Raw genomic sequence first — 19,109 nt, 5'->3', positions numbered from 1 at the left:
CTTTCTCTACCAGCAGCTCTTTGGACTGATGTACCTTCTTTGCCATTTTCTGGTCTTTGTGTGTGTCTGCCTGGTTTCCTTTCTTTCCTTTTCCCCCCTTTTCTTTTTTTTTTTTTTTTTTTTTTTTCCCCCTTCCTTTTTTTAGGGGTGGGGTGGAGACTGGGGCGGGAAATGATGTAAACCTAATTCATTTATAATTGTGACTGTAAACAAATGATTAATTGATAAAATGTTGTGTGATGTTCGCAGTCTGACAAACTGAATGCAAAAAAAAAAAAAAAAAGAGAGAGAGAAAAAGGAAAAAAAAAAAAAGAAAAACGTAGTAAAATATTATGACCTAAACTGGACATCCTCATCCAATCAACTCATAAATGGTAAGTGATAAAAAATCTTTCTACTACAAGCTGTCAGCAATATGTGTGTCATTTTATTTGACGTTCGTATGTTGATTTAAAAAATATCAGTCACTGCGTGCTTACACTCTGTAGACTTTGATTTCGTGTCTTTACTCGCTTAAAAAAAAAACCATCATACCAAATGCAAAACTGGGTATAACTAAATGTTAGTGAGTTCGGTTCTTGGTCAGCTCAAGAGCTTTCAGAAGATGGTGGATGGGAAAATACTCCCTCAAACATCTGGCAAGGTTGGCTTTTTTGAGCAGAAACGCTCCCAAGCGTGCTTACAAAAGTACACCAGCCTCTTCAGACCTACTTTTGTCATCCTGCACCGTTTCTGTTTGCTCAGAGATCGTTTTATTTCGCGCAATTCCATTTTAGTAGCACACATCCAGATAATGAAGTTCACGACTCTTAACCCTTTCTGTACATAGCTGAAAAATGTTATTACCAGGGCTCTGCGCTGGAAGCTGAGGAAGGGCGTGTGTAAGTGAGAGCGGGTGGGTGCCTGTGTGAGCAGAAATACTAAGCAGAACTGCAAATGGCTTGCAAATGAACATGACTCCAAACTGAAGTGCAAATACTTGGGCATACTTTCACCTTCAAACAGTGCTGGAAAAATAGCATAGCTACTGTTTGTGATGGGAAACCAGCTCGCTCACAATCAACGCCCATTCCTCCCCTAAGCAGTTTCTAAATCAAGAAACGAAACGCAAGATAGTGCCAATGTTGTCTGACTTGGTGACACTGATGCTGCTCATATTGCAGCTGCTGGCGTTGTATTTTGCTCTCTTGTCGCTGATACTTAATTGAAGCCAAGACTTTCTCATGCGCACGTTTACTCGTAGGGCAGAGATGTATTTTCTTCAAATCAAAGCATCATCATTTGAAGCTGCGGGAGCCGCAAGCACGTAGGTATTTTGTGCCTGCTCTCGTTTCGAAAACAAACAACAAAGCGGTGCTCAAAAAAGCCCCCTCTTTAAACATTGCATACATTTGAACCGTCTTTTCTTTTCCTTTAAAGATACTCGCTACATCGCCAAAGAAGTTCCAGCAGTGGGAAGTAATTAGCTGGCTCCATACCAAGTGTTTAACGTATATAAAAAAGGAGGCTCACTCTAATCTGCCTGCTTTATCAATTTATATCTGTGTGAAGCGAGAGGCAATTCTTCGCCATACCACAAACCCCGCTTCTCGAGAAAAACATAAGAGAAGTATGAAAACGCAAAGGAAAATGCTAAAGCGAGATGACTAAAAAAAAAAAAAGTTAAAAAAAAAGAAAAAGAAAAACAGAAAGAGAAGGAAAAAAGGAAGAAAACCTACGAGAGTAATAAATCATTAAATAAACAGGAATTTCAGTCCCTTCCTCATAACGGCCCGCGAGTAGGAAGTGTTTTCTCAGTGCTGTTGTTCGTGCCCTCGGCGGGCTGTGCTGCGGGTTCTCCACTAACTCTGTGCGTTTCCTCCAGATCCCGACACAGCCACCGTCCCTCGCTCGGGAGAGCAGGCGTGGGCAGAAGACCATGGGTAATCTAGTTTTTCCGTACTAGCCGGGCACCCCTTCGCTCGGGGAAGGATAACCGGGCCCGGGCCGGGCGGCAGGGGAGGGGAGGGGAAGGGAACGGAAGGGAGGGGAGGGGGGGGAGGAAAAGCAAGCAAAGCGGGCAAAAATCTCACGTAGGCATTGAACGTGGCCAGCGCGGCCCGGCCCGGCTCCCCCCGGACTAGGGGCGGCGGGGGCAGCGGCAGCCCCGCGCCCCTCCGCGGGCCGCAGCCTGCCTGCCTGCCTGCCTGCCTGCCTGCGCGGCCCCCGCCCCGCGGCCGCGGCGCTGCCCGCTGCGGGGCCAGGGGCCTCCGCTGGGCAGCCTTTGCCCGCGTCTCCTCCCGGGCCGCGCTGGGCAGCGTGAGGGGGGCTGCGTGGGAGCTGTGTAGCCCCAGAGTTTCGCAGATACGGGAGCATGTGTTCAGCCACACGTCAGTTGTGCTCGGAGACACAGGCTTTGCTGTTTCCATCCGTCCATTTTATTAGGGACACATTAATCTATAATCAAATACACCTCATAAAATTTTTATTGAAAGGCATAAAATCATTACAGAGGTCTTCCACCTGTTTTAAAACAACACAATGGGCATCTCTCTTAAAAAGTGTGTCCTTTCCATGGAAACTTTCTGTGCGGGGGTGGGAGGGAGCGGATAATAATGCCCGCACATGCTCTGAAATATGGAAGTACCGCAATGTGCTTTTACTGTAACATTTTCCTGTTTTATGAGAAGTCGTTACAGTCCCAGCTTGCGATGGTTTGTTTTTACAGGCAAGAATCCCCCTTTCCCAGCGGGTTTCCTCAGCAGCTTGGAGTGTGATTAGCAAGCCAAGGCTGTTGGATTTATTTAAACACCCTGCCTCTCATTGATTAAGAAATGAATGGCAGAAATCACTCAAAGGAGGTGAAGAAATAGTCCGCGCCCGCCGCGGCCGTGGGCTGCCAGGGCGGCCACGCCCGCCGCGCCCGGGGCAGGCAGGGCAGGCAGGCAGGCAGGCAGGCAGGCGGGCGGGCGGGCGGGCGGGCAGCGAAGGCGGGCAGGGCGGGCGGGCGAGCAGGGCAGGCAGGCGGGCAGGGCAGGGCAGGGCGGGCGGCCCCGGCGCGGTCCGGGCAGGCAGCCGGCGCGGCGCGCTGTGCGGGGCCGTTGTTGATGATGATTTTTTTTTTAATCACAGCAGCCCCAGTTTAGCGGATTGATTTACTCGCAGTATTGGTAAATATGATCACGTGGGCTCCGCAACCAATGGTTGAGGGTTGCAGTCTGCAAAATACTACGATTGTTCTCCGGGAGGGTATCATATACAGTTAACAGTGTAACCTTTTATATGACTAAGAGGGGAGCCTAAAATGTCGTCTAGTGGCACCATAAGTAACTATTATGTCGATTCTCTCATAGGCCATGAAAGCGAAGAAGTTTACGGGAGTAGATTCGTCCAGGGAGGTCACAGTGCGACCTCCAGGCCATCAGGTGTTGCAGAGAGTTCAGATTTTTCCTCCTGTAGCTTTGCACCAAAATCCACCGTGTTCTCCACCTCCTGGTCCACGGTTCACCCTCAGCCGTCTGCGGCAATGACCGGGATCTACCACCCCTACATGCACCAGCCCCACTTAGGGGCAGCCGACGCCGGCCGCTACGTGCGCTCCTGGATTGAGCCCTTCCCGGGCTTCCCGGGCGGCGGCGGCGGCGGCGGCGGCGGCGGCAGCGGCGGCGGCGGCGGCTCCGCGTCCAGCTCCGGCTCCTCCAACGGGCGCCACTACGGGATAAAGCCGGAGACGGGAGCAGCCGCCTCCTCGTCTTCCTCCTCCTCCTCCTCCTCCTCCAAAAGGACTGAGTGCTCCTCGTCCCGGGAGTCCCAGGGGATCGGTGTGCCCGAGTACACGTGCAGCTCCTTCCTCCAGGAGCCCCGGGAGAAGGCGGCTGCCGGCAGCTCCAAGGACCCCGCCGCCTGCAGCCACAACCCCAGCCCGAGCAGCGATCTGAAGGAGGAGAAACAGCAGCAACTTGACCCAAGTAAGTAAAAAAAAAAAAAAAAAAAAAAAAGGGGGGGGTAGAGAGGCAGAGAGAGGGGCAGAGAGAGAGGGAGAGAAAGAAAGAAAGAAGGAGAGAAAGAAAGAAAGAAAGAAAGAAATTGCCCCTTTGATTTATTGCCGAAACCTGTAAGGCTCGAATGTGCAAAACTGATAGTTTTACTAACCTATAAAAACGTCTAGACGCCTACCCCAGCGCAAGCAGCAACAAGCACCCATAAAAGACTCCACATAACCACCTACCATCAAGACATCATTTGTACAGTAAACAGACTGGGGCATTAAGGCTTTTATGATAATTCCTCCAAAGTTGTGAAAACAGTCCATCCTTCGTTAAATTAATTTAACGACCTTTCTCTCCCCCCCCCCCCCCCCCCCCCGTTCCCTATATACCTCCCTTCTTCCAGATAACCCTGCAGCAAACTGGATCCACGCTCGTTCAACGAGGAAAAAGCGTTGTCCCTACACAAAGTATCAAACTCTGGAACTGGAAAAGGAATTTCTCTTTAACATGTACCTCACCCGAGACCGCCGTTACGAAGTAGCTAGGATTTTAAATCTCACAGAAAGACAGGTCAAAATCTGGTTTCAGAACAGAAGAATGAAAATGAAAAAGATGAACAAGGAGAAAGGCAATAAAGGAGACTAACGCTGGGGTAGAAACGCAGTTGGGGAATATTGCTTTAGTTTTGAGTTTGGGGCTTGGGGTTTTGTTTTGGGGTTTTGTTGTGGGGGGTTGGGTTTTTTTTTTTTTTTGGTTGGTTGGTTTGGTTTTACTCTTCCTCTGCCCTCTCAGCCCCCCATACGTTTCTCCTCCTCCTCCCGCGCCCCCCACCCCAGGAACTTTAAATCAATCTGGTCTTTTTTTTTTTTTTTTTTTTTTTTTTTTTTTTTAGATAGAAGTGAAACGTGGTCTATGTCAGGTATTTTGGGAAATTTTGTCTTGCTCGCCAACGTGTTTTGCAGAGTCGCTTCATCCCCCCCTCCTCCTTCCCAGACCGTTTGGTTGGTGATATTGTGAGTGCACGTTAGCTTTGGGAACTCTATCTGATGTTAAATGTTTGACATGTTTCTTAAAAGTGAGGTAGTCTAGATAGTTACTTTGCCAAAATAAAGGTAAGGAAATTAATTATAATTACGATAATAAAATATATATTAAATTACAGTCGCTTAAATCAATGGGGGTGCTGTGTTGTCCACAATTTACTTAAGAGGAAACCTTACCCAAACCCTCTGCTTTCTAGGTCTGAATTTCGCTCCTTTGCAATAGATGCCACAGCGAGGCCACGAGCTTTCCCCCCCCTTTAGTGCACTATTAGGAGGTTGTCTCATCCTTGAAGCCGTTCGCAATAGGCCTAACGTCTCCCGGTCCCCCGGCTAGCTGGCGTCCCTGCCCCCGGTGACTGTTGTATTAATTAACCACCCCGTGTCTCGAACTACGGACCTGTTGTAATTGTTGTCAGTTATTACACAATAAAGTCTGCCGTGACCGAACGACAGCGCTGCGGTGAGAGGAGAAATCTGTGCGCCCCTCGCGATGCCCTCCGCGCCGCCGATCCCACCGCGCAGTCCCCGCGGAGCCTCCGCGGAGCCCCCGCGGAGTCCGCCGCGGGCCGAGCGCTGCCGGGCCGGGCCCGCGAGAAAGCCCGGCCGCGCCGCCGGGACAGCAGCACCTCTGGCAGCCACAAAGGCCGGAGGAAAATCACTTGCCCCCCACCCCCCCAGCGCCTAATAGACATTTGCTCTTGGAGGTCAGTGGCGGAGAGGTGCGCCTGCTGCCCTACCCTTCCCGAACGCCTCCCGGGCGAGCGGTCTTTGAAACATCAGCGATCTCTTGGGATAACGTAGGAAATATTTCCGTACCGCTCCTCCAGAGCCAACGAAGCAAAATGATGCCTCTTCGCTTAAACCTTTTTTTTTTTTTTTTTTGGGGGGGGGGCACTTTCTAACCTCTGCGCCCTTTAATCTGAAGGTTGGGAAGCTCGGGGGGGGGGGGGGGGGACGCACGGCTGCTTCCAAACGTTCAGCTTTGTTGGCGGGAGCTCATTTAGCAAAGCGTCTCATGCCTTCTGCATTTATAAACACACATGACTTTATCAAGATAATTGAGATGAAGTTCATTGTAAAAAATGCTTTGTTTAAAGAGCAACCATTAAAATGAAGGACCCGTAAATATTTACGAGCAGTTCGGTTAATTCAAGATTAAGGGGAGAGCTGAGAGACCTGGTGCTTAATGTTTTTTTACCTCTGGAAAAAAAAAAAAAAAAAAAAAGGCAAAAGCATGCAGTGCCAGGAAAAGGTGTTGCATTGCTTCCCATCCATTGTCGAGAAGATACCTATAATTCTTTTAAAACAGGAAGAACCGTGGTATAATAAAACCATTGAGATGGCTAGACGTCTGGACCTAATGAGTTTACGATATGCTATGGCGCTTTTCTTTGAAACCACCTTATTTTGATGTTTGTGTTTGTTAGAGGGGGGAAAAAAAGCCAAAAAATGCAGACAAACTAGGTCTTAAAATCTTGGACTATAAATTTCAATATGTCAGCGTTGGGCCAAGGCAACAGACTCAAAAAAGACCCGAAGGTCACGAAACTGAGAGGTTTTACAAAGTCCACTGATTTGTTGAAATGTATTTTATTGGATATTCTACTGCGATGAATCCTACGATGTTAGCCTCCATATTTTCGAAAATAACCATGGAGGGGGGTGATCTATAACTAACAACACGTAAACAATATTCTTGCCACACACTCGATTATGTTGATTCCAGCAGAGCCTCTGGTAAGGAATTGTCACCAAGCTCACACCAGCGCTTTTTAATATTTTACCTTCAGCAGACTGACAGATTTTACCTTGTATATTTTCTTTTTTTTCCCTTTGTTTACCTATTTCTAATATTGGGTGCGTTTATTTCAAAACGGCAGAAAGAAAACCAAACCTCTCGAACGACGAAACGCAGTTCTTCCATGGAAATTACTTTCAGTGTCAAACTGAACAATAATTTAATTCCTACCCGTTGGTTGTGTTAATATATGTTTGTACACATGCATATTCGCGTGCACACGCATTATACCGAATAATTCACAGACATGTGTGATGAAGGGGGGGAGGTGAACAAAGATTCATCTTTACTTTCGTTTACATAAATCAATCCATAAATACATAAATGCACGGGCAAACAAAATAACATGTTCGAGACAAAAACGTATAACTCTGAAACTACCACACATGGAGAATTCGTGGTGTAATATGTGGGGAAACATGATCGAAAACGCGATAGCAGCGGTCTTCAAAGCTCAGGCGTCTTTCCTGGCTGCCATGTGTAAACGAGGCGCATTCTTTGTATGCAGTTAATTATAGCACTGGCAAAAAAATAAAAGAAGGTCACCGAAATGTGCTAGGAAAATGGCACTGTAAACTCCGAGAGACAAAAAAAAAAAAAAAAAAAAAAAAAAAGGAAAAAACCCCAACCCCAAACCAGAAAGCAAAGGAAGAGCCGCTCGTCACCGAGCGCCCCGCGGCAGGAGTGCAGAGCCGCCCCGGGGTCCCGCAGGGCCCGTTTTGGGTTTCTTGGCGGAACCACCGGCCGGCGACGGGGCCGGGGAGCGGCGGGCAGCGCGGGGCGGGAGGGCGCTGCCTGCCGCCGCCGCCGCGGCCGCCAGAGGGCGCCCGCGCTCCACTCTAGCGCCGCCGCCGCGCCCCGCTCTCCGCGCAGCGCTCCGCGCCCCCGGCCCGCCGGCAACCGCGGTTCCGCTGCTGCCACCGCAGCCCCACGCGGGTGGCGGTGCTGGCCCGTGGGACGGGACGCCCGGCGGGACGAGCATGAAGAGGGGCGGGGGGGGGGGGGGGGCTCTGGCGCCGATGCGGAAAGCAGCCGCGGCGCCTCCGCGGGGTAAGGCGGTGTTTCTCTGCCGCCCCCCCCCCCCGCCCCGTCTGGCCTGGCCGCCTCCATTCCCGCTGCTCTCTTGCGATGGGCTTTTGCTGCTGTCTGTCCTCGTAGCACCAAAAATCCGTGTGCCCCCGCCGGGCCTCTCCTGCCCCCACCCCCCGCCCTGTCCCCGGGCTGCACGGGGGTCCCTGAGTCTCCACCGCCTTCCCAAAGGCGTGTGCCCCGGGCCGGGGGGCCCTGCCCGGGTGGAGGTGTCGTTGCGGCCCCAGGGGCCGTCCGGGAGATCATATGTGGGGCAGCCGGGCTCGTCACCTAGACAAAGCGAGTTAATTGGCATGGGGGGGGGGGGGGGTGGGAGCGGGGTGTGATGGGGAAGGAGCCTGCGATGCCTTTTATGTAACCACAAGTATTTTTTGTCAATTCACACCAGACGGTCACACGTGGCTCTGGCGGGGCCCATATTATATTTCACCTACAGTTTTCGTCTCTCTTCAAAATAGGGCGGACTCGAGCTCCTGGGGGTGTCTGTCCGAAAAGCCGGTTCCCACTGCAGGACAAAGCGGGGAAGAGAGGACTGGAGACGGCGCTTTTCGGAGCGCGGGGAGCAGGGGCCCGCGCAGGCGGCGGGGCCGCGCTCCCCCCGCGGGGGCGACCGGCCCGAGGAGCCGGGGCAGCGCCGAGCCTGCCGGGCAGCGCCTTCCTTCCTTCCTCCCTCCCGGGGAACAGGGCTCGCTTATTTCGGACCGCGTCCCCGAGCGGTGCTAACCGCTCACCCACACATTTTTCTTTTTTTCTTTTTCCTCCCTCTCTCTGCCTCGGTAATGACGTCCACCAAGGGTGAAATGATGGAAAGTATATTCATAGGCATGATTTCCATTAAGTATCAATTAACCTGGAGCCTCAGCCATGCGTGCACGGCGTCAAGGGTAAATGTGCATCTCATTTCCCAGCGCTCTGCCCGCCCGCAAGGATATGACCCGGAGGGCCCGCTGGCACCGGGGCCCGGCCGCCGCACGCTGCCGCCCTTCGCCCCCCCCCCCGAGCCGCCCCCGCCGCGGCCCCCGGCTCCCTGCGCCGGGCATCGGCTCCCTCGGCGGGTCTCTGCCCTGCCCGGCCGGCGGCGCAGGCCGCGATTCGGTGCTGAGCCGCGGCCCCGAGCCGCGGGCAGCGCAGCCTGGGCGGGCCGGGCGGCGTCGCCCCGGGCAGCGCGCCCGCGGTTATCGCGCGGGATCTGCGCGGCCGCCGCGCCCCTGCGCGGCGGGAGTTTCGGCGGCTCCTGGCGAGCGCGCACCGGCGGGGGGAGCGGGGGCGCCGCGGCTGGGGTGGATCCGGGCAGGGCTGGGCCGGGTTTTTTTCTTGCCTGAGGAGCGGCACATGTAAACTGAAGCCAAAAGTCCCCCCTGAGCTCATGAGCGTGTGTGTGTGTGTGTGTGTGTGTGCGTGCGTGCGTGTGCGTGCGCGGGCTGCTGTGTGCCTAATAGGAAATAGTAAAAGCAGTGAGGCAGGTCATTTTGGGAGCGATTATATTCCAGTCCTGGTCACCACATACACGGAGAGCAGGAGCGGGGAGCGCACGGGCGAGCGGCGGCGGCGACGGCGGCATGAGCGCGGCGTAGAGGCACCGGCGGCGGCGGCGGCGGCGGCGGCGGGAGCAGCGCCCCGTGCCCGCGCCCGCGCCCCCGCCCGCCGCTGCCCCCTCCCCGATGAGCTCCTACTTTGTCAACCCGCTGTACTCCAAGTACAAGGCGGCGGCGGCGGCGGCGGCGGGGGAGCCCATCAATCCCCCCTACTACGACTGTCACTTCGCGCCCGAGGTGAGCGGCCGCCACGCCGCCGCCGCCGCCGCCGCCGCTGCCGCCGCCCTGCTCTACGGGAACGGCGCGGCCGCCGCCGGCTTCCCGCACCCCGCGCCCGGCGGGACGGGGGGCGGCGGCGGCGGCGCGGCCGCGGACTTTTACCACCCGGCCGGGGGGAGCCCCACGGCCGCCTACCAGCCGCCTCCTCCTCCCCCCGCCGCGCCTCCGCCTCCTGCCCCCTGCAGCGGGGTTACCTGTCACGGGGAGCCCGCTAAATTTTACGGATACGATAACTTACAGAGACAGCAGATTTTTACGACACAGCAAGAGGCCGAGCTGGTACAATATCCTGACTGTAAATCGTCCAGTGCTAATATTGGCGAGGAACCAGACCACTTAAATCAGAGCTCGTCTCCTGCTCAAATGTTTCCCTGGATGAGACCACAAGGTTGGACGCAGTCAAAAATTTGCTTCCATCTCACGTCTGAGTTTGAAACTTTCTTTTCCTCCTCCCGCTTCTTTCTCGCTGCCTCTCGCTCCCTGCCTCTGCCTCCCTCTCTCCCTGCCTCTCTCCCCGCGATTCCTATCACCGCGGGGGCTTGCGATAATAAAGCGATACAGTAAGCCAACAGAACCTTCTGCAGAAGGCGGCTGCCGCCCCAAGAGTAGCCTTAAAGTCGCCTCTCGGACACAGGGGCAGCTGACACGTCCGCCCGGCTCCCGCCGCCGCCGCCGCCGCCGCCTGAACGGGAAGGGCGCAGGGCCGGGGGGTGCCGGCCACCAGATAGGCGAGTGGCCCCGTAAGCTCCGTCCCGTCAACCCCGGTGCGGGGGGAGAGCGGAGGCGGTTCGCGCATCTGCTATCGCTGTTTTTCCCGCACTCGTGTAAAGCTCGAGACTCCTCCGTGCCCTCGGCTTTCTCTCCCTGCGTTTCTGTGGGGCTTCTCCCGAGGGATCTGCAGAGGGACCCGAGCCCTCGCTCCCTGCCTGCGCCTTGTTTTGAACGACCACACCAACCTCCAAACCCCTGTGTTTTTGTTTTAAACAGCAGCGCCGGGTAGGAGGAGAGGAAGACAAACATACAGCCGATTCCAGACTCTAGAGCTGGAAAAGGAGTTCCTCTTTAACCCCTATCTGACCAGGAAGAGGAGGATCGAGGTGTCCCACGCACTAGGACTCACCGAGAGGCAGGTAAAGATCTGGTTTCAGAACAGGAGGATGAAATGGAAAAAAGAGAACAACAAGGACAAATTCCCCGCTTCCAGACAGGAGGGAAAGGAAGGGGAGGCCAAAAAGGAAGCACATGATCTGGAAGAAGACAGAGCTGAAGGCCAGACGAATTAAATTTTGCCCTAAAAGACTTTGTGAAAGGCCATCAAAAATAACCACCGCCATGGCCCGACATCTCGGCCCGTGTCCCCCTATACGTGGTCCTGCCGTGGGACGAGTGACCCCGTGTCCCTCCGCTTGACATTGCTCTGCTTCGTGTGCTTCACTTGTTTGTGGTTTGATTTGGGTTTGGGTTTGATTTAGTTTGGTTTGGTTTTAACCGTATCCGGAACAATCTCTAGATTTAACAGTTCATCTACTCCTTTTGCAAATTTGATACAGAGTTTGTAGCGATACATTTCTAATGATATATATATATATAAAAATATATATTTTTTGCAATCTTAAAAGACGGTGATTGCGGGAAACGACATAAACTTCCTAATAATAAATACCAATAAGCAAGACATTTAACAATGCTTTATTAATCAAGACAAGTGCACTTGTACTATTTTAATTCTTGTTCCTATGTTGAGTAAATTAAATAAATTTAATAAATTTGAAGAAAAGATCTTAGAAATATATTTAACCTTCTGCTATTGATATTCGATTAAAATTTATTAAAATATAAAACGTATCGGCTTCCTGTTATCCTTTTTGTAATCCACTCCTCCAATAACCTTCAGAGCCTCTCCGCGTCTGGACTAACTCTCCCCTGCGCCTTTCCCCCGTCCTTCCCCCGGTGCTGGGTGTTTCTGTGGGGTCTGGGAACGGCACATCGGATGCAAAACCTGGTTTTCGCTCCCTGCCGCCCGCGCTTCCCGCCAGAGCCGCCAGCCACGGGCTCTGCGGGGCCGTGGTCGAAGCAGCGGCCGGCGGGGACGGCGGCCCTACCGTCGGGCTGAGCCCACGCTGCAGCCCGGCCCCGGGAGCCTCCTCGACGTGTGCGCCTGGGCCCTGCCTTCGCCTTTTCCTGTGCCCCCCCTCGCCCCCGGGGCTGCGGGGCAGGGGGGCGGCTGCTGGCAAACACGGCCCGTTACCCCGCGGAGCCCTACGCTGCCGGCCGGCCTGGGGGGAGACGGGCCCCCGCCGGCCCCCAGGGCCGCTCCCGACCGGTGCGGGGCTTCCAGCCCCGCCACGCAAGCCGCGGCCAAACCGGGCCTACCCTCCCCCGCGGACGAGCAGAGAAATGCAAAGCTTTTGTGGCCTTGCGTGGGGGATTCTCAGAAGCTGTACTGGTTAGCGGTCCCAAACCACGCGTAAACGGAGAGAAGGGCATTTTTCCCCCCTAAATATTATCGCACGGCTTGGGTGCCTTTCCCAGCCGGAGGCCGCGGCCGGCGAGGGCAGAGCCTGCCGCACCGTTCCCCGCAGTCGCGGGAAGAGAAGGTCTCTCCGATCAGTAAAAGGGTTTAATTTATCTCCCCCTCTCCCCTCCCTCCTCTTTCTCCCGCTCCGCGGCGGGGTCCCGCACACCGCAGTATCTGAGAGGACGGCCGAGAGCAGTCCTTTTTAGGAACAGCAGGCAGAGGGCTGAGGTATGAGGTATAAATCCCTACGAAGATTTCTGCGTCATTTTTTCCCTACCGCCTCACGCCCCCTTGAGTGACGGTTCTGCGAAGGGAGCCGCGGGGACGTGCCAGCAGCTGCGACAAACACCACGAATTTGTCTTTTCTGCCCGAGAAACGAACGTGCTCTCGACGGAGCAGGGACCGAGCCGGGGCCCCGCTCGGAAATTCACATCCAGGGGCCTGGGGAGGCGGGGGCCTCCGGCCGCCGCCGTGCCCGCCCGGCGCTCCGGCCCTTCTCCCGAACCCACCGCTCCGCTCCCGGGCACGGAGCCGGCTCGGCGGGAACCGCCGTCCCCGGGGTCGGGATTTGTACGGCGGGTTTGGTTCATTTCGTTTCCCTTCCTCTTCCCCCCTCCCCGCCACCGAGCCAGGCACGCTCTCACTCCTGCAAAGCGCCAGCTCTAGAGGGAGGCAAAAGCAAGCGGAGCTATTGTTCTCGGTTTATTTTAATCGCGTGGTCGGTTAAAGGTTGTAAACGAGGGGAAACTGCAGCAAAACGGTGAAGTAAACATCTTGCTGCGTGGATTTGCATAAATACGCCGGTACCCCTCGAGTCCGGGAAGGATGTGGGGCTGGTGACGGCGCGTTTAAGGAAACCCAGTCCCCTGACGCGTAAAACCCTCTCGCTTTTCGAAATAATACCCGTTGCCAGTGGCACCGGCGCGTTGGGTCTCCGGGCAGGGAAAAAGCCTCGGCTTGGCGCAGCGGGGTCCCGGCGGGCCCCGCCGCAGGGAGTTGCCGTGCTGGTGCCGCCCGCTGCAAACCCGGGCTGCCTGCGGGGGCAAACGCATACCGGAGACCTTCGCATCCGAGGGGAGCACTTCCTAGGCTGATATTTGTCTGGCAAAGAGCTGCTGCCGTAGTTGTTTTTAATTTCCAAACAAAGAGAATAAAATTAAAATATTCCTGAAGAAGTTTCCGTTAGCGTCGCTCTCCCTGGGCCGACTGGGAACGCAGCCACGCAGGCAAAAACTGACTTCCTTGTGCGCGCATCGTTTGCGAAGGCCTAGCGGTGACTGGGATCGTCCCTCATTTATTACGAAAAAAACCCCAAATTGCTGTAGTTGCTAAGGTATTCCCCCCCGTAGCCTGGAAGCTGAATCGCTCCCTCGTTCGTACTTGGAGTCTGGCTAAGAAAAAGAAAAGCGAGGCAGAAATTGGCCCGGGCGGTCAGTAAGCCGCCGGGTAAATCGGAGCCATCGAGCTCCGGAGCAGGCAGCAGTATTTGGGCAGGGAAAAGCCGTAGCTGCGCGTGTCGCGGCAGCAGCGGCGGCGAGAGGCCGCCTGCGATGGCCGCAGCGCGGATGTACCGCGCCTTTGGTTTCTGCGGAATTTGCGCGGCCGTGGGTGCTGCAGAGCCACCGCCAAAGGTGCCGGTGCCTCGGCCGAGGCACACGCCGCGCGGATGTGATATTCACGGGTGTGCAACTGCCTGAAGCAGAGTGTTAAAAAAGATCCTACACATTTAGGAATGTTTATTTTTGATAGCTCTATTTTCGAGGCAGGTACAATCGACACGGAGGCCACTGACGGAGGGCTCTGACTATTCCCTGAAACACAAATCGAGCAAGAAATACCCACAATATTCCGTCTCCGAGCCGAGCATTCCCTGTGGACAGGGAGGGTGCGGATTTAGTCTTTTCGAGTACTTTCTAAGAATCGGATTTTCCCTATTGGTGCCTCGGGTCCGAGCGCCCCCGGGCAGGTTTTATCGGGGGTGGGGGGAGGCAGCCCGCCCGGGGAGGCTGCGAGCAGCCTAGGCGCGATGACAGCGCCCGGCGCAACCTGTGGGAACCGCACACTTCGGGGTGGGGAACCGGGTCGGACTATTTTTAGGTCGGCGACGGCTTCGGCTTCAGTAGTGGGCGCTAAAGAAAATGTGGCTTCTTCTAGGGCCCGGCGGAGGGGGGGGGGGAGTGCGGATAAAGCCCCCTTTCGTTGGAGCAAGACGCGGACCCGCGGGCACAGCGCGGTGCCCCCCTCTTTGTGCGGCTCTGCGGCCGCTGCGCGGGGGCTCGCCCCGCTCTCCGCTCCCCTGCGCGGATCTCCCGCGCCCCGGCCGTGCCCGCGGGGCCCCTCCACCGCCCTGCAGGCCGCGGGCAGGCGGGACCGAGTACTCGGTGAAAGCATAGCGCGCAGGCGAAAGAAACATGGCGCTGGGAAGCAGTATGTGCAAAATCCGCAAGGAATTGCAGTAAATTCCTTTTTGTTTGAAGAAAATTTACAACTTGGTAATAGACCTTTTTATGACCTATTTGGGCTTGTCATTGGCTGCGGCTGGTCATGTGCAGGCAGCGAGCGCTTTCATGGCCTTTTCCTGATTTCCCTGGCGAATTTCCCCCTGCATTCTGCCTTTGGAGAGCCTCAGCCCCTCTTTTTCTAACCTTTGTCTAGGCTGAGGTGTATGGCAGTCGCCCTCATGTTTGTGTCCCGCGCCCCGAAACCCGCGGTCGGTCCCGCCGCCGCCGCCGCGCTGACACTTCCCCGGCCCCGCGACGCCTCCTCTCCCGCGCCCGCGGGGGGATGCGCGGAGCCCCGCGCCCGCCGCCGCGCCGCCTCCAGCCCCCCGCTCCTCTCCCGCCGCTTGTTGCCCCCGCTGCCGCTGTCTCCTCCGGCACACGGATTGCTACGCGGGTGCAAAATGGATTACAGCGACCCTCCCGGGCTCCTCCGCAGGCGCGCAGTGACGCGAACCGGTAAGCACTCGGCTCCCCTCGGGCTGGCCGCCGGTACTCCGCGCCCGCGCAGCGTTCCGCACCGCGGCACGGCGCCGGCTCCCCTGTCCTCCCGCCCCGCTTGGTCACCTGTCCCTCGCAGCCCATTATTCTTGTTGTTACTATTGCTATTATCGTTATCGTTACTATTACTGTTGCTGTTACTGCTGTTGTAATCATCGGTGTCACTATAATTATCGATAATAGTTGTGGAACATGCCGCGGGATGCGTGCGGCCGTTGCGCGGTCTGGCGCGGAAAAGGCGCAGCGGGCCGCAATGGCGCGGCGATCCGCGACCCTCCGCGCCGAGGGGCGGAAGGCTGGGGCGCAGTGCGCGCAGGCAGCGCCTCTCCTGCCGCGGGTTTTCTTCCAATAAAAGGCCTTTTTTGGGGGGGGGGGAGTGTTACTTTTCCCCTTGCCAGCCTGAAGCGCGGTGTGGTGGTCCTGTGGTTTGTTTTCCCCATGGCGGAAGGGCGGTCGCGGAACTTTAAAGCTTAACAGGTGTTTTCGCAGGAGAGCCGGGGTCAGCGCTCCCGCGGGGGCGGAGGGCGCGGGGCGGCCCCGCCGCGCCGGTCGGGCCGGGGGCTGTGCTCGGGGCCAGCCCCGGGAGCCCCCGCCCGGCCCGCCGGGGCCGTTTAGGACACCCTTCTCCCGCCGTACGGTGCATGAGCCAGGGCTGCGGCTCCGACCGGCTCGGCGGGAGGCAGCCGGGCCGGGCCGGGCTGGGCAGGCGGGCAGCGCCGGAGCGCACCCCCGCAGCACCGCTCCTTACCCACGTGGAAATCGGGGGGGGGGGGGCTAAACCGGGGATGAGTTCTCGGAAAAAAAAGCCCAAACCCAGGTTTATTTTGAAATATGCAGAGGAGATAAAAGAGTCATGCAAACTTTATCTGCGTTACCTACATATGTGTATATCTCCGTAGCCCCGTTACCTATATACGTGTATGTACGTATCTACACCTCTGTAGAACATATATTCTTCTGAAGTACATTCTTTTGAACGTACACGTCTCCTCTTCATTTTCAAAACGTTACTGCGCAGTAGAAAACCCGCTGCCTGCCGGTATTTAATGTTTACATCGTTGGTCAGTGATGGAAATGCACCGTGCCACTGCACTGCAGGAATTTACCGAATCGCCATTTACCTCGAAAGCAGCCACTTATTTAACGGTAAAGCAAAATGCCTGATTAAACCATACCCGGTGAGGGTGGAAAGGTGTGGGTCGCGCCCCAGGTACATGTTTTGAAGCCGCAGAAGAAATTCTTCTTTAATCCATCCCCGAGCAACTCCCCAGCCTCCTAAGCCCGAGCCCCGCTACAGTAAGCGATAGGATGCCTTTCCCTCATGCTTTGGCTGTTTGCACTAGCCGACCGCCCTGTGCTGCTGAAGGGCTTGGGGATTATTTGGGAGGAATCGTTTTCAACATAGCAACAGTAACTTGGAAAGTGTGTTTTGCGTTAGGTTTCACTCTCAGAATCCCTCCTAGGTGACACAGTAATTATAGCTGTTTGGCTATAAATCTCTCCAAAAACTTCGAAAAATATCATCCTTGAGCTGTTTTGAAAAATTATTCGTAGCCTGGGGCAAAAGAAGAAAACAAAAGCAGGATGTTCTAACGAATTCTAATGTGCATGTGTGTGTCTGCTGGTCCATATGCTGACACATACGGATACACATATGCATTTATGATCCCACTGGTTTATGTGGGAGTTCGGCTTTTTCCCCTCCTAAACGGCTTCCTTCCTTGCTTGCTTTTGCTCTTTTTCTTGTTTTCTTTTTTTTCTTTTTCTTTCATTTCTTTCATTAACACTGAAGCACACATAGGTATGTGTATGCTCTTAAATAAACCGGCGTGTTTGTGAGTATTCATAACAAACCCTGTATGTATGTGTGTATAGATATACGGCAAGTATGAGGGCTGTATTTTTACGTCTATTTATACATCTATATAACGCGGGCGCCTGTATGGGTGTAGATGTGTTGGTGTGCTGTAATTTTTGGAACACAGAATTCACATTCACATTTCTCACACCTGCTTCGTTTCCCGACATCTTCGACAGAATTTATGACTCATCTCATTTTTTTTTGTTGAGAGGAAACAGCCGATCCCTAGCCCACACTTCACTGACGCACGGGCAGTAAAAGAACACCACCAGAAAATAACCCGCAGGAAACGGCAGCCTGCGCTCCCGGGCAGTGCCCAGGTATCGCTGGCGCCGGCTGCCGTTTGGGAAGTCAGGTTGGGCTCCCGCTCAGCTGCTGCAAGTTCCCTGGAGGAGAAGTGCAGCCTCTGCTCCCCGAGTCTGGCGGGGGTTTGGTGCAAGGAGGGGAGGCGATGTGGGCTGCGGACCCGGGAAACCCGATAAGACTGAGCGAAGAAATACGCGTTGGTTTTGCGCTCTTAAGAACTGCAAATCCCGCCGATTCTTTTATTTCCCAATGATGTTTCTCTTTCCCCAAACAAATATAATTCTCACGGGGTGTTTTATGAGCGCTTGGGGCAGAAAAAAATCCGAACAAAGACAGTATTTCACCCCTCGGTTGGCAGGCAGCTGTTAAAGGTATTTACGGCTCTACTGCAGTGCGGCACTCAATGCCGCTGGAGCGGGAGAGGAAAAAACAGGAAGCGAAAGGAAAAGATGAGGCACAATAAACATTGCAGCAGGTCGCGGGGGCCGGCGGGGCGCGGAGGAAGGGTCTCTGCCAGAGACAAGAGGCAATAAAAGTGCATTCAGCGGCAGCAGGCTCTGCCCAAACCCACCACTCGCCTCCCACCACCCGCGGGGGAGGGGGCGGCGAGAGGCGGGGGACGCAGCCCGCATCGCCCACCCAGCGCCCCGCGCCGGGGGCGACCCGAGCCGGACCCGGCGCGGGGGGAGCCGGGGGGAGGCCCAGCCGCCCGCCCGGCCCCGCCGTCGAGGCCCGGCTCCGCCGCATGTGCCCGCGGGTGGGCGCCCGCCCCGACGGCCCGGGCCGGGGTCACCTGCCCGCGGCTCCCGCCCTGGGGGGGGGCCGGGCCGGGCCGGGCCGGGGCGCGGAGCGGAGCGGCCGCCGGGGGCGCGGCAGGCCCTGGCCGCCGCCACCAGCCATTTTGTCTCCACGGCCTCTTCCAGGAGAAGGCGCTGTAGGACAAGCCTGGCCGACGTCCCCGCCTGGGCGAGGGGCTCCCCACCCCCCCGCCGCCCGCCCCGGGCCCCCGACCCGGCCGCCCGCCTGCCCACGGGAGAGGCCCACCGGCAGGCGGGGGGCACGGGTGGGGCTCCGCCGCCCTTCCCGGGCGTCGCCGGAGCCCTCCCCGGCTGGGGCCCTGTTGCCCCACTACCTTCAGCGCCGCGGCCTCCCGCCCGCCCCGGGTCCGCGGGGCCCTTACTCGCACCCGTGGGCGCCCCTCCGCACTCCCTGCCTTCCCCACGGTGCCGGCGGGGCTCACTTCCAGTGCCCCGCCATCCTCCCGGTCACCGGCCGGCCCTTTGATGTCGGGCAGCCACCGCTTCCTTCCCTGCCCCTTTGATGTGGGTGCCAGAACACCGCAGCGGCCCGCACCCGCCTCCCCGCCGGCTCCCTTCCCCCGGGCAGAGCCCCCGGCCCCCGCACATCCCCCCTGTCCCCTGCAAGCCGGGGCCCGGCAGATTTCCCTGCCTCCGCCTCACCTGTCGCCTCCAGGCTTCATCTTCCCCAGCCGTGCCCGGACACGACCCTGGCGGCCCCCGGCCCCCCGGGCCGTGCCTGCCCCAGCTAGACGCTCCCACGGCCCCCGGCCTCCCCTCCCTGCCCCGTGCTCCTCGCCCTTTTCCCCCGCGGACCCTGGGTGCCGCCGCCGCTGCCCCCGTTTGATGTCGAGGCGCGGCTCGCCGCCGCCGCCCTGCCCGCTCCGGGTCTCTGCTGCCGCCGGAGCTGCCTGC

General features: G+C 56.6%; 3 protein-coding genes across 6 annotated transcripts in view; all 3 read left to right on the top strand.

Moving 5' to 3' along the window:
• Nucleotides 1–1,793: 1,793 nt before the first annotated feature.
• Nucleotides 1,794–5,402, top strand: HOXD9 (homeobox D9). 4 transcript variants are annotated; one of them, XM_030018143.2, is made up of 3 exons: nucleotides 1,794–1,922; nucleotides 3,333–3,947; nucleotides 4,372–5,380. In XM_030018143.2, exons 1-3 carry the CDS (start codon nucleotides 1,919–1,921, stop codon nucleotides 4,611–4,613), a joined length of 861 nt encoding a protein of 286 aa, XP_029874003.1. In that variant the 5' UTR covers nucleotides 1,794–1,918; the 3' UTR covers nucleotides 4,614–5,380. The 4 variants fall into 4 exon arrangements, 3 of the variants coding, with proteins under 3 accessions (XP_029874003.1, XP_029874004.1, XP_029874001.1); XM_030018144.2 differs by lacking the exon at nucleotides 1,794–1,922 and adding an exon at nucleotides 3,038–3,149; XR_003923949.2 differs by lacking the exon at nucleotides 1,794–1,922 and having other exon boundaries at nucleotides 3,116–3,947; nucleotides 4,372–4,981; nucleotides 5,209–5,380.
• A 3,966-nt stretch (nucleotides 5,403–9,368) lies between these two features.
• HOXD8 (homeobox D8) lies at nucleotides 9,369–11,473 on the top strand. Its single transcript, XM_030018110.2, has 2 exons — nucleotides 9,369–10,100; nucleotides 10,700–11,473. The coding sequence occupies exons 1-2, from the start codon at nucleotides 9,560–9,562 to the stop codon at nucleotides 10,993–10,995; spliced, it is 837 nt and encodes a 278-aa protein (XP_029873970.1). The 5' UTR covers nucleotides 9,369–9,559; the 3' UTR covers nucleotides 10,996–11,473.
• A 3,633-nt stretch (nucleotides 11,474–15,106) lies between these two features.
• The window catches only part of HOXD3 (homeobox D3), a 31,323-nt gene continuing 27,320 nt past the window's right edge, over nucleotides 15,107–19,109 (top strand). Inside the window, exon 1 of the mRNA XM_030019130.2 lies at nucleotides 15,107–15,188. The gene's annotated coding sequence lies outside the window, so the exon portion shown is untranslated. The remainder of the gene's footprint in view (nucleotides 15,189–19,109) is intronic.

Source organism: Aquila chrysaetos, chromosome 6 (assembly GCF_900496995.4).
Source record: "Aquila chrysaetos chrysaetos chromosome 6, bAquChr1.4, whole genome shotgun sequence".
In the NCBI taxonomy this organism is placed as follows: domain Eukaryota; kingdom Metazoa; phylum Chordata; class Aves; order Accipitriformes; family Accipitridae; genus Aquila; species Aquila chrysaetos.
This window is presented reverse-complemented; position numbering and strand designations above follow the sequence as displayed.

Bases quoted from the DNA above. Each gene is read 5' to 3' on its own strand.
- HOXD9 (XM_030018141.2), top strand. From the start codon at position 3,284: ATGTCGTCTAGTGGCACCATAAGTAACTATTATGTCGATTCTCTCATA. The intron at 3,948-4,371 runs GTAAGTAAAAAA...CCCTTCTTCCAG, and splicing joins ACAGCAGCAACTTGACCCAA to ATAACCCTGCAGCAAACTGG.
- HOXD8 (XM_030018110.2), top strand. From the start codon at position 9,560: ATGAGCTCCTACTTTGTCAACCCGCTGTACTCCAAGTACAAGGCGGCG. The intron at 10,101-10,699 runs GTTGGACGCAGT...TGTTTTAAACAG, and splicing joins TCCCTGGATGAGACCACAAG to CAGCGCCGGGTAGGAGGAGA.